General features: G+C 50.1%; 1 protein-coding gene across 4 annotated transcripts; it reads right to left on the bottom strand.

Moving 5' to 3' along the window:
• Positions 1 to 1804: 1804 nt before the first annotated feature.
• Positions 1805 to 14242, bottom strand: LOC310752250 (adiponectin receptor protein 1-like). 4 transcript variants are annotated; one of them, XM_083592247.1, is made up of 7 exons: positions 13988 to 14242; positions 12977 to 13129; positions 10726 to 10897; positions 9634 to 9820; positions 7700 to 7887; positions 6127 to 6320; positions 1805 to 2112 (listed from the first exon to the last, which is right to left on the bottom strand). In XM_083592247.1, exons 2-7 carry the CDS (start codon positions 13115 to 13117, stop codon positions 1984 to 1986), a joined length of 1011 nt encoding a protein of 336 aa, XP_083448373.1. In that variant the 5' UTR covers positions 13118 to 13129; positions 13988 to 14242; the 3' UTR covers positions 1805 to 1983. The 4 variants fall into 4 exon arrangements, with proteins under 4 accessions (XP_083448373.1, XP_083448371.1, XP_083448372.1 ...); XM_083592245.1 differs by lacking the exon at positions 13988 to 14242 and adding an exon at positions 13535 to 13668; XM_083592246.1 differs by lacking the exons at positions 12977 to 13129; positions 13988 to 14242 and adding an exon at positions 12359 to 12700.
• Positions 14243 to 16059: the final 1817 nt, after the last annotated feature.

Raw genomic sequence — 16059 nt, 5'->3', positions numbered from 1 at the left:
GGAGTCGCACAAAGAATTGCAAGGACTATTCTTTCCAAGCCACCTCCTCCTGCTGCTCCATGCCTGTGGGGGTCAGGTTTCACTCTCACCATAAAAACAGAATCCAGGATATCTTTGGGCCTCCTCTTGCCATCCCATTCCTTGTGCATTGCATCTTTAACATACGTAAAAATGAACTGTGCAGAGCAGGAGAGAGAGAATAAGATTCAGATCTCAGAATTACCCGCCTGCCCTTTCAGACTTGTCCATTGGGCCGTAGCCTTGACTCTTGTCCAAAGGCGGAGCTAGCTGCTCCAGCACCCACAGCGGCATACATGCTGTGCCCGCAGGGGCAGCCCCCCTCAGGGATGACAGCCAGGGCGGACCGCACCCCCCCACCCCCTTCCTCTGCCAGTGCTCCTCTCTCGCAGAGTTGAAGCACTGGTGTTGGGCGCACACTGCACAGCACTCCCAAATTAGGAGATCCATATCCTGCTTTCCCACTGTGCAGCCCAATCCAGAGAGCTGCTGAGCAGCTTGCATTCCCAGGAGGCTGTGACACAACAAGGTCAATGATATTGGAGCGACTTGGCCTTCTAATTTGGGTTGCCGGGCATGAACAAAGGGGGAAAGTGCCCTCCTCCCCAATACAGACACTGGCCCCTGCCATCTGCACCTCTTCTCCCCAAGGAGCAAAGGGCTGAGGATTCTTCAGCAAGTGCATGGACTGATGGCCTTTCGTTATAAAGGTAAATGAAGTGGAGCCCCTTCAGGTGTGTTTCACCTGCCAAACACCCTAAATCAAAGAAGTCCCAGCACCACTGTTTGCAGTGGAGAAAAAGAAGACCTCCTGCTGTTTGTTGTGGGGTGGAGGGTGCAGAAGCAGAGGGCCTGTGACAAAAAGTGCTGGGCACAGGATTGCTCTCCACAGGCCCATCTCTGGGCTATTAAATGCTGGTGAAGGGGTGGAGGTCACAGTCTATGTCTGTGCAGGAAGGCTTTCCCCTGCCTAAGACATTGATCCCTTTATGCATAAAAGGCATTCTTATTTTCCCAGACAAAATCCACATAGCTTGCCCTCCCCTGCCCCCACCAAAAAAAGTGTTTACCATACATCTTTTCTAGCAGGTTGCAGAGCCCAGGAATCCTGGCTCCTGCCTGCCCCGTAGCACATTTAGGCACCCCACTCCCCAGAATAAGGAGGGACGACTTGGGGGCCCACAGCTGCATCCATCCCCACCCTGATTATTTCCCTTGCCAGGATGACAACTATGCAAGTCTGCTGTGCACTGATTTCAGCCTGGCGAAGGCTCTTCCCCATTGGCCTTTGACCCAAGACCCTAAGATGCCCCCGGCCTTTACCTAGAGGGCTTCTCAGAAACCAATCCATATATTTCCTTGGGAGGGCTGGGCATGGAAGCCAGAAGTCCTGCCTGACCAAAGAGATCAGAGTTCAGTTTGAGCAAAAAAAGGGGTTGCTGTGCTTTTGAGCAGAGTGCATGCTCCCTTAGTGGCCAGTTTAAAACAAATCCCTCATAAATACTGATTGAACACACAGACGCACACACTAAGGCCTTGTCAGACCCATCCTTGGACCTTCATACCATAACAGCAGCATCCCCTTGGCCCACACAGAGGCCCCCTGCACCCATCCCACTCTCAGAAACTTCGGGGTTGGCTAGGGGAGTCCTAAGCTGTTTCCATTGCTTTGGTTCCTCATCCTAATTTAAATACCTTCTGGCATTTTGTGCATGTGTGTGCACACACGAGAGAGCTGCCCTGATGGGGAGAAAAGGAAGCCCCTGCCCCCAAGAATAAAAAGATCTGAGACACAGCAATTTTCTTCAAAGGAAGGAAGGAGAAGGGAGGAACAGCCCCCTCCTCAAACAGGTGCAGTGCCCTTAATAAGGGGGGGGGAGGCCCTGTCCTCTTGGTCCATACGGAGTGCAGTGTGAAGGGCTGCCCTTGTCCAGGAGAGGTGGTCAGTCTGCTCTAGGAAGGCTATCAGAGCACAGTGTTCTCGGTGCAGGTGCCCCCCAAGGAAGAGCGGAACGCTTGCAGCTGGGAGACCCCGTGGAGATGGACACAAGCAGCCGCCACCACCAGCACATGGAAGATTTGGTGGGAGTGGAACTGGAGCAGGAAGAAGAGGGAGCGGGAGGGGGGAGAGAGAGAGAGAAAGAGAGAAAGAAGCTGAACCCAGGATTTCTGATGGCACGGGCTCTCTCCACGTGAGGCTTGCCGGCTGGAGAGTTGCTTCCCCCCAACCCCTGTGAACCAGCGATGGGGAACCTGCACTACAAGCCCATCATCTTCAACAACTGCTCCTGCTGGCTGGGACCAAGGGGGGTCAGAGGTTAATGACATTTGGAGGGACACAGGTTCCCGTTCCCCCATCCCTACTTTAAACCCACCAACGGGTTTAAACAAAAAACCTGGAGGGAAACAATGGCCCAGAGAAGCCAGGAATGCTTCGCTTCCCAGTTTAGAGCTTAATTTTAAAAGGTACCCTGCCTAAGCTACTTGTATTCTTCATTAAACTGTGTGAGTTATGTTCACTCAGAAGTAGGCGTTGCTGAGGCACCATCTAAAGCTGCAATGCCACTAGAATTGCTTCATTCATTCTGGCCAATTTGCTTTGCATTTTACAGCTCCACAACAGACAGAAATGTCTAAAGTGAAGCTTACTGCATCAATGCTTTTCCATGCTGGGAGAAAAGCCAGACCAGTTGAACATCTGACTGTTGTGAAGCTGTCAAAAGTGCAAGATTTCTGCCCAGAGAGACAGAAAGAAGCAACTCTAATGGACACTTAGCTATTTCTCAACCAGGCCAGGTTTTTCAGGTACAGTGGTACCTCTTGGTTAAGAACTTAATTTGTTCCGGAGGTCCGTTCTTAACCTGAAACTGTTCTTAACCTGAGGTAATACTTTAGCTAATGGGGCCTCCTGCTGCCGCCGCAGTCGTGCAATTTCTGTTCTCATCCTGAAGCAAAGTTCTTAACCCAAGGTACTATTTCTGGGTTTGCGGAGTCTGTAACCTGAAGTGTCTGTAACCTGAAGCGTCTGTAACCCAAGGTACCACTGTATAACGATTGCATTGTCTCATTTTGTATTGCATTGTATTTTAGATCAGGGATGGGGCCTTCATGACCCCCCAGATGTTGCTGGACTACAGCTCCCATCAGCCCCTGACCCTTGGCTGTGCTGTCTGGAGCTGGTGGGTCTGGAATCCAACAACCTCTGGTTCCCCATTCTTGGTTTACAGGAAGCTTAAATAAATTCAAGCATTAATATCACAAAATGGTGGGGCTTCCTTGTGCCAGTGTTGCTAAATCTGATTCTTCAGACCCTGTCAGACCTGCTGGAGGTGGCGGCGGGCTGGGCCTTGGGGTTCCCAAGCCTACTGGTTTTGGGAGATTTCAACGTCCATGCCGATGCCGCTCCCTCCTCACAGGCTCTGGACCTAGTGACTTCCATGGCAACACTAGGGCTCTCCCAGTTTGTTTTGAGCCCCACTAATCAAGCAGGCCACATGCTGAATCTGATCTTTGGGGCTGGCATAGATGCGATCATGCTCCCCCCTGTGGAAGTGCCATGGTCTGATCACTACGCTCTGAAAGCCAAGACTGACTTTCCGCTCCTCCCCTGCTCGGGTGGCGAGCCTATTTGGGCTCGCCCGCGAAGGCTGATGGATCCTGATAGATTCCGTCAGGCCTTGCGGGACCCTGCTCCTCCTGGCAACTCATTAGATGACCTTGTTGAGGACTGGAATAACCAGCTCTTGGCAGCCATTGATGAGATTGCGCCTAAGAGCCCTCTGTGACCCCGTCGAAACCGGGCCCCTTGGTTTACTGAGGAGCTCCGGAAAATGAAGCGGGATCTCAGATGGCTAGAGCGAGTATGGCGACGGACTCGTGACGGAGCCTCAAGAACATCTTAGAGGACGCTTATGAAAGCCTATGAGATGGCTATGAAAGCTGCTAAGAAATCTTACTTTGCAGCTACCATTGCATCCGCTGGCTCTCACCCGGAACAACTTTTTAGAATAATTAAGTCAATAACGTCCTTAGGAGGACAACCAAATTTAAGCACAAATTCGACCCACAGCTGTGAGGCATTCACGAGCTTTTTTGCGGAGAAAGTCCTGTTGCTCTGCTGTGACCTCCCTGCCAGTTTAGATACAGTGACTGAACTGGAGGCCCCTCGACTGACTTCAGGTCCAGTGTTGGACCATTTCGACTGGATACTCCCTGCTGATGTGGATAGATTCCTCTAAGCTGGTAGGCCCACCACCTGCCTCCTTGATCCGTGCCAGTCTTGGCTGATTAGGGCGTGTCCAGATGTCGCGTGGACCCCCCTGGTTGAAATTATCAATTTGTCCCTTGGCACGGGGACATTCCCAGGGGAATTGAAGGAAGCAGTGGTGTGTCCGCTCTTAAAGAAAACTTCACTAGATCCTTTAGACCTATCCAATTACCGCCCAGTTTCAAATCTTCCATATCTGGGTAAGGTAACTGAGAGAGCGGTTGCTGAACAGCTTGGTAGGTTTCTGGAGGAAATATCGGCTTTAGATCCATTTCAGTCCGGTTTCCGTCCTGGTTTCGGGACCGAGACGGCTCTGGTTGCCCTAACAGATGATCTCCGTAGACAACTGGATCGAGCCAGTGCTCTTTTATCTCTGGTCAGGTCAGAGGGTGGCACTAAGGAGGGAAATGTCGTGGCGCCACTCCTTGGTGTGTGGAGTGCTGCAGGGCACAATCCTCTCCCCGATGCTTTTTAACATCTTTTTGCGCCCCCTTGCCCAGATTGTCTGGAGCTTTGGGCTGGGCTGTCACCAATATGCTGATGACACTCAGCTCTATCTGCTGATGGGTGGCCACACCGACTCGGCCCCGAACCCACTGGCCAGATGCTTGGAAGCTGCGGCTGGATGGCTTTGTGGGAGCCGATTGAAACTAAATCCTTCGAAGACATAGGTCCTATGGCTGGGTCGGGATGGCATGGGGATGAGGGACCAACTCCCTTCTCTTGCGGGGGCCCCGTTAGTGCCACTGCCTTCCGTTAAGAGCTTGGGTGTAATCCTTGACGCCTCCCTTTCCATGGAGGCGCAGGTTACAGCAACAGCCAAGGTGACATTTTTCCACCTTCACCGCATCAAGCAGTTGGTCCCTTACCTTTCCCGCCCTGACCTGGCCACAGCGATCCATGTGACGGTCACCTCCAGGCTTGACTACTGTAATTCACTCTACGCGGGGCTGCCCTTGAAGCTGTCCCAGAAACTCCAGCGGGTGCAGAATTCTGCAGCGAGGCTCCTCACGGGGTCTCTGCCATGGGAGTATTTCAAACCCAGTGCTTTTCAAACTGCACTGGCTCCCGGTAGAGTTCAGGGTCAGATTTAAGGTGCTGCTTTTGACCTTTAAAGCCCTTCAGGGCCTGGGACCCTCGTACCTACGGGACCGCCTCTCCCGGTATGCCCCACGGAGAGCCTCAAAGTCCATAAATAGCAACACCCTAGTGGTCCTGGGCCCTAAGGAAGTTAGATTAGCTTCCACCAGAGCCAGGGCCTTTTCAACAGTGGCTCCGGCCTGGTGGAACGCTCTGCCTCATGAGACCAGGGCCTTGCAGGATCTGATTTCTTTCCGCAGGGCCTGTAAGACAGAGTGGTTCCACCTGGCCTTTGACTTGGAGCCAATTTGATTCTCTCCCCCTCTTTCTTTTTTCTTTTCCTTTCTCCTCCTGCCTGCAATGAGGCTACATTTTAATATTTTAATGTTTCAATATTTTAATGTATTTTAATTTTGTTTTTAAGTTGTATTTATTCAACTTATTTTTATTATTGCTTGTTAGCCGCCCTGAGCCCGGCCTTGGCTGGGGAGGGCGGGATATAAATAAAAAAATATTATTATTATTATTATTATTATTATTATTATTATTATTATCTTGGGTCTAGGGCAGAAAAAGGGCTTCTGAATCCCCTGATCCTTTTGACATCCTGTGGCCAAGTGTGCCTTCCAACTCTGAGCTTTACTGTCCCTTGAGGAAGGAGATATTCCAAACTTGACATGAAGATGCAGGGAATTCAGACTCACAGTTTTTATCTTGCCCTTAGACACCCCAAAGGCCAGTTCCTCCCACACAACACGTACCCATATGTCACACTTGCCCGGGAAGAAGCGTTCGGGGATTCGGGCAGCGTACAGGCCCACGCCCAGGATGTAGAGGATTGCCATGAGGAAGAGCCAGCCGATCTGCCCCACAGTCGTGGCCTTGATGAATCCTTCAGCAATCATGAAGTGGAGTGTGGGCACCAAGCCACTCAGCCCCAGGCCCAGGAACACCCCTGTCCAAGAAATAAGAAAGCTCACTGTGTGGATGAGCTCCTCTCAGGGATTAATAGAAAGAAGGCCTTATCTGGTCTCAATCCTGGAACTAAAGTTTAATGTCAAATATGGAGAATAGAAGAGCATGTACAAAGAAGCCGAATTATCTAGACCAATGGTTCCCAGACTCCCTGCTCCTGCACCAGGACCACTTGAAAATTGCTAGGGGTCTTCACAGACCCCTCAATTATTTTCTGTCTGTGGTAACAATTGTACTGTACTGTGCTAGATGCTGTATGCTTTTTAATTGTATTTTTATTTTATTTATTTATTAAAATTTGTATGCCATTTCACTGTAAATGAAATCTCTAAGCATTTTACAACAGTATAAAATAAAAGAGGATAGTATTAAAAATAGGTATTAAAATATTCCATGGAATTCAGATTGCTAGACTCCAGATCCCATCATTCCCAGCCAGCATGACCAGTGGTCAGGGTTGAAGAGAGTTGGAGTCCAACAATATATAGAGGTGCTAGATTGGCTAACCCTCATCTATAGCCATAGGATGAGACTTGAACTAAAGTCTGCCTCTCCCACTAAACTTTTTGCCATTATGCTACGCTAGTTCCACACATTGTTATGTACTAATCCTGTTACTAGCTTCCAAGTGGGAAAAATGCCTTTAACAACGTGTTACTGCACACTTTGGCCATGTCACAGAATCATAGACTTCTAGACTCGGAAGGGACCCCAAGGGTCATCTAGTGCTGAATCTCAACTAAAGCATCCATGACAGATGGCCATCCAACCTCTGTTTAAAAACCTCCAAGGAAAGAGAGTCCACCAACTTCCAAGGGAGTCCATTCCACTATCAAATAGCTCTGACTGTCAGAAAGTTCTTCCTGATGTTTAGTCCAAATCTCCTTTCTTGGAGCTTGAAGCCATTAGTTCAGGTCCTCCCCTCCAGAGCAGGAGAAAACAAGCTTGGTCCCTCTTCCATGGGGCAGCCCTTGAGATATTGGAAGATGGCTACCCTATCTCCTCACAGTCTCATTTCCAGGCTAAAGATACCCAGCTCCTTCAACTACTCCTCAGAAGGCTTGGTTTCCAGACCCTGGATCATCCTGGTTGTATTTTTGCACTACCCTCAAGTTAAGCTTTTGCTCTGTAAAAATTTGTATTTTGCTAGTAAACAGAACTATTTTAACCGAGCTTGATTTCCAAAGTGATTCCTGGTGTAGAAGTACTATATCTCAACTGGGAAATGCATTTATCAGAATGAGATCCATTCTGAGGGTCCAGCTGTGTTCTGGCACTTTCATGCCTACGGCTTTCTAACTACATGGGTGTGTTCTATCCATCACAAGCAATGCCAAAACGACTATTGTGCATGATTACCTGCTCGGACGGCCCGGTACTGTGGGGTGGCAAAGTGGTCCCACTGCGACACCATGATGGCCGTGACGCCCAGGACACAAATGATGACGAGGTAGATGAGTTGGGGTTGAGGTGAGCAGTAAAAGGAGTAATAGAGCCAGGGAACAAAACTGCCCATGGTGAGCAGGGCGATTCCAGAGTAATCCAGTCTGCACAACAGAAAGCAGGGTGGGCTTGCCAGTAGACAGACAGAGCAGGCAGCTCTCCCCCAGCACCAGGAGGCTGCTTGAATTTCCCATGATGCCCCTCACATGGCATGTGCTGCTGAGGCCAATGTGGGAGATGCTTGAATTTCTCATGCTGCCCCAGGCAGCACTGGGTTGGGGGGCATTGTGGGAAATTTAAAGGGGGCTCCCAGACCTAGCCAGCTGATGCTGATCGACATGCTAGAAATTTCTTTAAAAGGGGAGCCCATTGAGGCACAGGGACTGTATGCTAGAAGAGTTTGAAGAAAAGTTTGGATTTGATATCCCACTTTATCAGTACTCGAAGGAGTCTCAAAGCGGCTAACATTCTCCTTTCCCTTCCTCCCCCACAACAAACACTCTGTGAGGTGAGTGGGGCTGAGAGACTTCAGAGAAGTGTGACTGGCCCAGCAGCTGCATGTGGAGGAGCGGAGACGCGAACCCAGTTCACCAGATTACGAATCCACCTCTCTGAACCACTACACCACACTGGCTCTCAATGCTTGGCATTATGGCAGCACAGAAGGACAGAGTGACACATCAGCACAAAACAGGGCAAAAAGAAGGGCACCAATCTGCATAAAATTTGCACATGGTAACTTATACGCACAGCTGCAAATTAAGAAATAATTATGATAATTAAATGGAAATGAACACCACCTCACCCTAGCAGGGAAGACTTGGACAGCTTGCCAGCTGGCTCTGTCTTCTGAGCAGGTGCTGCTAACTGTTGAGGGCAGGGCGGATAAAAATCAATGATTTTTTAAAATAAAAAATTGGGTTTTATTATTTAAATTGGATTTTTTAAAATTTAAATTGGATTTTTAAAATAAAATGCTTTTGGAGGAAAAAATATTTCTAAAGATAGTTTTCTATTTAAGTTACATGATAGTCCAAAGGCTATTCATTAGGAAATAAGGATTTGTTTTAAGTTTTTCATGTGTGCTGAAACTCAGTTATGGAGTTATGGATACATCAGTTATGGATACATATGCTATAATGTTATTGTTTTAGTTAAATAAATTGTTTAAATTGTTATTAAGAAAATTATTATTTTTCTCCTTCCAATCAAGTACAGCAGAAAAGTTGTCCAAATAGAAACAGTTAACTTATTAAACCTCACAATAATTTCATAATTATCTACCTATGTATTTCTAATAGTATAACCAAATCAGTATTTTTTGATATAACTGTAAAAACTACTCTGAACATTTATTATTCCAAAAATGAAGCCTTCATCTGGTTGTAAATATTAAGATTATACCAGCAAGAATGAGTCTTTCTGTAAAAAAATAATTTAAATCAAGTCTTACTGCCTAGTGATTTAAATCAAATCCACCCTGGCTGAGAGGCAACTTCAAGGGCCCCCTCCCTCTATATTTAAACCACACATGGCCTGAGCAGCCCTCCCATAGAGGATACCTTCAGATAAAGTGATGCCCCCTGACAGCCCTTCAGAAATAGAGGACAGTCCTCTGTAAAGTAGGACACATGGCCACCCTAACACAAGGACTTTGACTCTCTTAAAACCGTCCATGCATCTATTGCCAGCCAGAGAAGAGCTCCCCACTGATGCTCAAGCACTTGTGTCTCTTGAGAGCTTCGGTACCACGGAAGATACTCTTGCTCCTCACCGTCTCCCACTTCCCATGTGTCCCAGAAGACCTGGGGGGGTGGGGGGCAGGTGAAGCAGGCAGACGGTAGACTTACTTGGAGAAGGTGCGGGAAACCTCCTCTGAGTGGCAGTAGACCGTGTGGAACAGCCAGGAGAAGCAGAGGCAAAGGATGGCTCCCAAGAAGAACATTCCAAAGACAACACGCTCCTGGATGGGGGCAACGTACTTCATGTTGGGGCTGATCATGTATCCAATGCCCAAGACCAAGAAGAAGAGGAACCCTGGGAGAGGAAGAGAAGAAAGCTGCCCACATCTCTTTCTAGGTGTCTCCACATACCCCAACCACACTGAAAGGGTGGTCCTCTCAGGAATTTGGAGGAAATGACTCTGCTCTGCCAGAAGTAGGCAGAGGTCACCAGCAGCCCTGCACAAATAGAGACCTGGAGGGGGCCGTCTCTGGGCCTGGCGGTCTGTGGTCACTTCCCCATGAAGTCAGGGGTGTCAACTGGAAAAACCTGAACCTGTGTCCCATCCCCCCTTATCTCTCTCTCACACACAGTTTCCCTGCAGCACAAGAGAGGTGCATATGCAAAATAAACAAGCAAACAGAGGTAAACAAGTCTAATGTTCTGCCCTGAGTACTTGCACAATAAACATTGAAGCTTACTAATACAGTGGTACCTTGGCTTTCAAACGTCTCCATTGACGAACATTTCGGTTTTCGAAGGCCGTAAACCCGGAAGTAAGTGTTTCAGTTTTCGAACATGCCTCGAAAGTCGAACATGCCACGCAGCTTCCACTGAGTGCAAGATCCTGAGGCCTAGCTGTCAGCTATTGAGTTTTCAGTTTTCAAATGTTTCAGAATTTGAACAGTCTTCCGGAACAGATTACATTCAAAAACTGAGGTACCACTGTATATGAAAAGTGAAGCTCACTAACATAGTGATTAGAATGCAGACTGTCAGGAAACACCATCAGCGAACCATATTTGTGTTACCTGTTAAGTATCTTTTATGCTGATTTTTAAAAAAATATTAACAAAGAAGATGGTAGCTATATTCTGAAGCTGAAATAGTTTGCTATGATGTGAGACACAGAAGAAGAAGGGAGCTAATCCAGATTGCCCCCTTCCTCTTCCCCCACCACACCAGGTTCTTGCTGTGTGGAGCAGAGCCCCATGACTGACCAAGCAGATGTGTCCAGATGTTGCCTGTCTCCGTGTGGAGGCGGAAGATGCTTCGGAAACAAGCACGGAAGGAGGGCATGGGCGGCCGGTGCCCATGGAGGAGGAAGTCATTGTCCTTCAGCCAGTCAGGCAGCACATCATAAGGCATGACACGCCAGCGGCCCTCCCAGACCTACAACGGGAGAAAAGACGGAGGCTGTGTAGACATTACTGGCTTAAAACACAGCTAGGCCGTTCTCTTTTTGAACTTCAGTCGGAGCTGTTTTGAGGAAAAACACACTGAAACATAGAACTTCATTTTTTTAAAATGACAGCATGCAGTAGATAAAGGATAGGCATGGATTGTGGTTAATGTGTGTACCCCACTTCTGCAACCCCTGGTGGGAACACACTGGGTGCAGAGTGAGCAGTATGTGAGTGCAGCCTGAGGCTAAGGCACAGGAAAGGATCTTGCCTGTTGATTATACTAGGAGCTGAACTAGAATAATATGGTATTCATCTTTTGTAAGAGTGAACTGTGTCTCCATAATTCAAAAAAGTAAACTAAAATCAAACTGTTCCCCCAGTATCAAAAGTATGTACATGTGTGCTGATTCTGTATGCTTCTTTTATTTTTTTAAAAATGGGGGTGGGGACACTGCTCTAAAGAGAATTTTTTTACAGCAAGCATAAGGAAGTTTTAAAGTGTCATTGCATTTCATAAGGAACACAGAAGATGTGGCTTTTGAGAGTGCTGAGAATATTCTGTAAAGAAAACAACAACCTCCAGGGCTGCTTTGGTGAAGCAAAGCCAAGAGTTCTCTGTGGATTCAGCTTCACGGCTGAAGGGGGAACAGAACGCAGTTCCCTCCCCGCTCAACACTCTGGCAACAAAGGCAATCCCATAAATACCTTTTCAGAGTCCCACTGAGTTCAATGGGGCTTACTCCCAGGTCAGTGGGTATTAGTCTGCATCCTCACCTCAGGGCCACAGCAGAGGCGACCTGGGCTTCCATGCTTGTTGCTCTTGCATCTGACCCACTAAGTATAAGGTGTGGGGAGGAGCATGTTTGGGGCATAGTAAGGGGTGCTCCCACCTCCACTAGCCCAGGCACTTTTCTCCCAGCCTGACAGACACTGAAGGTGAAGCAGCCCAGGAGACCGGGGCAGACGATAAGGTGGCAATGTGTGGGTGTCCCCGTTCCCATCATTCTCATGCCACCTTTTGGTGTAAAATAAATAAACAAGCCAGACCTCCAAATTCATTACACATGAGTGTGGCAGACAGGTAAATATACAAATAAGGATCTTGCTGCATCTTGTTTGTGTTGGCACTTCACCATAAACACACTCAGTAGGCCTTAGCAGTGCTGCCAATTCTCTCAGCCCGCCATTTGCAATGTGGGGCAATAATGACGCTGGCCTACCTTACAGGGCTATGGTAAAGCTTTGAACATTTGAAATGTGCTTATATAAATGCCACGGTTGTTTGTTTATTGTGGGTTTTGGTTGTTTTTTTGCCAAGGTATATAACTATCTTAAAATATATAAATAAATGCAGTGGTTGGTGAAACCATGCAATTAATTCTGAGGTTAACCAACCAGTGGGGTTGCCACAGGCCCTCAAAGCCCCACCCTGTTAGTTGTCACTTGCCTGAACCCAGCAGCAGTCCTCCTCCTCCTGTGCAGCAGCCTCCTTTTCTGTTTCCTGACCCCTCAGGCCAGTCTTTTTTGCACTTTGTGTGGCCTTCTCTCCCTTGCCCATGGCCTCCCTCAGTCGAGGGCCTCCAGGGGACCCCATCAGGAGAGAGGGAGCACCACTGGGCTGCTTTCTCTTCGCTGGCTTCCAGATACTATGCCCCGTTGGGCTTGGCCCTGAGAGCTGGCTCAGAGCGGGGTGTCATGGCAGAGAGGAGAGCCTCTTGCCCTCGACTACACTACTCCATCTCCCCCTCTTCTCCAGGGTTGTGTGACTGTTGAGCTTCCCTGCACCTTGCGAAGCTGGGGAGGAGGCCAATGGGCAGTAGCTGAAGTCATAATATCAGACCCGTGGGCACTTTTGTGACATGCCCAGTTTGCCTTAGCACTGATTGGGTAGCAGCCCATAAAATGAAGAAGAGAGGACGGCCGGACAGCCAGGGGGAGAACTGGTGTCCAGTTCCTCAGGGCAAAACTGAGGAAGAGTGAAGCAAGAAAAACAGGGAGCGCCCAAGGAGGCTTGTTTTGAGCCAGGACTGCTCACAGGTGCTTCCCAGCCACATATGTCACTCACCTTCAGGACAAATTCTTCCATCTTCTCCATGGCATGCTGGGCTTGAAGTGGCAACATCATGACCCGAACAGGATCTGTGCCAACCTCATTCTCCTCTAAGTCTGGGTCATCTGTCCCCCAGCCTGTAGGCTCAACCCCCATCGCAATGCCGTCCTGAAAGAAACCACACACAGCAGAATGAGGTCCTACCAATATAGCTGGCGAGGCATTGGGTCACCCATTGTTGGAAATCTGATGGGTGCTGGTCTGATCTCCCAGTTACTGCTGCTGCTGGAGGATCAGCAGAAAGAGGGGAAATGGAACTGGGCGTAAGGGTGGCCAATCCTCAGCCAAAGCAGAAGGAAATATTCTCATGTGAATTGTTGCTGTTGCCAGAATTCACAGTGTTTTGGCTATCGTTCTCCGGCACTTATTGTGAGTTTCCATACACAAGAAGAGCCTTGCTATTGGATCAAGTCTGGCGCTGGGCTTATTAGGGCTCTGCAACTCCAAAGAGGGATACAGGGGGGCGGGTAGAAAAGATCAGGCATCCCAATGGGTGGTCTTGGTGGCACTCACCTGGCCGATGTCCTCTTGCAGCAAGGGTCTCATTTCAGCGACAGCCTCCTCCCCCCGGTACCCTGCACACCACCCAGCCCTCTCCTTCAGGGGCTCCATGATGGTGGGGGGGAGGGGGTCACAGAGTTGAGGCCTCTTCACAGGCAGAGGCTAGTGCCCTTTGCAAGCCACCAGCCCCATGGTCCCCACTGTCTCTGTGGGAAAGCAGAGGGGGGAGGGGGAGGGGTGCAGAGGGATGAATCCTTTTTTCCTCAAATAAGCTTCAAGAAGTGCTAGTTGCCCCCTACCAACTGTTCTACAGCTGCCATGCCACCAAAAGAACCGCACCCTCTCTGTTGGTCCCACAACCCACAAAAGGCTGTACCCTTCCTTGGCGTCCCTGCCATTTCCCCCAGACGGACATCCACAATCGGCCCTCCCTCAAAATCTACACACCAGTACATTTTGCAACACCCTGCCCTTGTCCCCGGTCCAAGGAACCTTCTTCTGCCCCAAACATTTCCCTGGTCTCCAGGTCTTGTGCAGCCGTTATTCCTGCATCCACTTGGCCTCCTCTCTCCATTGCTCTCTGCCACCCGTCTGTGACAGCACACTTGCCCACCAGGCAGCGGGTCACTACTGATAGCCTGCCCCCTCTCGTTGCCCAGCAACATGCTGAGGGGAATTTCCTCTTGGGTGCAGGTGTGTGGCAAAGGCGGCCCCCACCCCAGATGGCTCTTTCTGGTTTCCCCATGTGGGCTGGCAAGCGGAGGCCCAGGTTGCCTGTGGCCATGGCTGCTCCCTCTGCCTCCACTGCTGATCCCCCATTCTTCCAACGGCCCCCTCCCCACTAGCCCCAATTCCTGGACAACCCCCTGGGGAGACCCACCCAGCAGGCCTGCCCGCCCTGCCGGCCTCCATCCCCTTCCCCCGCCAGCCTCCTCGCCCGGCCCCTCCATCCTGCCCTCACCCCGCAGCCCCGAGCGGCGGCGGCGGCGGCGGCGGCAGCATCAGGACCAGCTCCCGCCAAGGCCCGCCTCTCTCTCCCATTGGCCTCCCTCCCCGCCCGTCACGGGCATCCTCGCCTTGGAAACGCGGCCGGGAGAGAGAGCACTTCCGGCTCCCGCCAGCATCCTCCCGGCCCGCGTTGCCATGGCGACGCTTCCCGGGGCTGCGCGTGCACGCGGGGATGCGGGAAAATATTACGCACCGCTTCCCTTTATTTTATTTTGCTCTAACACGCAAAGCGGCGTACAAATCCTGTACATAAAGCAGGCCGGTCCCTCCGACGTAGCAGCCGCGCTTCCCGAGAGAGGCGCGCTTGGCCGGCAGCCCCGCGGGAACGCGCGCAGCAGGAGGCGCGCCTGCCGGGCACGAGCCTCTCCCTGGAGGCCCGCTGGCCCTGAGGAAGCCGCGCGGAAGAGCGCGGAGCAGCGGCTCCCATATGGTCTAGCGGTTAGGATTCCTGGTTTTCACCCAGGCGGCCCGGGTTCGACTCCCGGTATGGGAAGGTGCGCTTTTTGTTCCCTGCAGTCGCCCAGATCTCCTCCTTTTCCCCCAGTTCGTGGCGCTGCTGCGATGGCCAGCGGCAAAAGGCGCGCATGCTTCCCATCGCATTCAAAAGGGCGTTATCATGACCTGAAGCACATTTGATTGGGACAAGTGGAAAGCGGAGGGAGACTGAATTACAAGATGTTAAGTGGAAGAGAGAAACTAAAATTTAAAGCTTCCCATACCGGGAGTCGAACCCGGGCCGCCTGGGTGAAAACCAGGAATCCTAACCGCTAGACCATATGGGAGGCGACTGGCAGAAGCCTCCTTCGCTGAATCTTGTCAGACAGGGGAGAGCAGGTCACACCTTGCACCAGGATGGTACTATTTCTTCTCTCTTTTTTGGAAGAAAAATGGAACAAAAGCATTTCCTAGGAAGATTTCTATAAGCAAGTGTAATATTATTCTACTTCGGGAAAGAATATTTGTGTGTGTCTGTGATCACTTTTTCTCTTCCAAAACAAGAGGGTGCCATGCAAAGCACATGGGCTGCAGTACTTAACCCAGCATAACCTGCCACACAAACCTCTCACTCTCAGGCACTTCGCATGTGCAGACACCTTCCTTACTCGCTTTAAACAGACATTTGGAAGACTCTTCTTGCCTGGCCTAAGGGGTTATTTAGTAGCAGATGCTCTGAAAAAAGGTAAAAGGTGCAGAGCAGGGGCAGGAAAAGATCACTTTTCCCATACCGGGAGTCGAACCCGGGCCGCCTGGGTGAAAACCAGGAATCCTAACCGCTAGACCATATGGGAGAAGCGCGAACAGGCATCGGGTAATGTACAAGCCAGTCCAGGACAGAGATGCTCACCGTTGCCCCCTCCGGGGAGAGGAGGGAATTGCATCCTCGCGCCCCCTTCCTATTGCGAAGGCGGAGGCGCTGCTTTGGCCTGGATCTTAGGCAAGTCACTCGAGAAATCGCGGTGTTTGGGCGGTTTTGTAAGAAAAACTCAACAACTTTGGGGTTTGTCTAAAAGAAGCGCAACAACTTTCGA

Source organism: Podarcis filfolensis (genome assembly GCF_964270895.1).
Source record: "Podarcis filfolensis genome assembly, chromosome: 17".
Lineage (NCBI taxonomy): Eukaryota > Metazoa > Chordata > Lepidosauria > Squamata > Lacertidae > Podarcis > Podarcis filfolensis.
This window is presented reverse-complemented; position numbering and strand designations above follow the sequence as displayed.

Excerpts from the sequence above, each read along its gene's own strand:
- LOC310752250 (XM_083592244.1), bottom strand. The coding sequence starts at position 13,633 with ATGGAGCCCCTGAAGGAGAGGGCTGGGTGGTGTGCAGGGTACCGGGGG. Across the intron at positions 9,821-10,725 it reads CATCTGGACACATCTGCTTG|GGTTCCTCTTCTTCTTGGTC; the intron begins GTCAGTCATGGG and ends TTCCTCTCCCAG. Across the intron at positions 7,888-9,633 it reads GTTTCCCGCACCTTCTCCAA|ACTGGATTACTCTGGAATCG; the intron begins GTAAGTCTACCG and ends TCTGTTGTGCAG.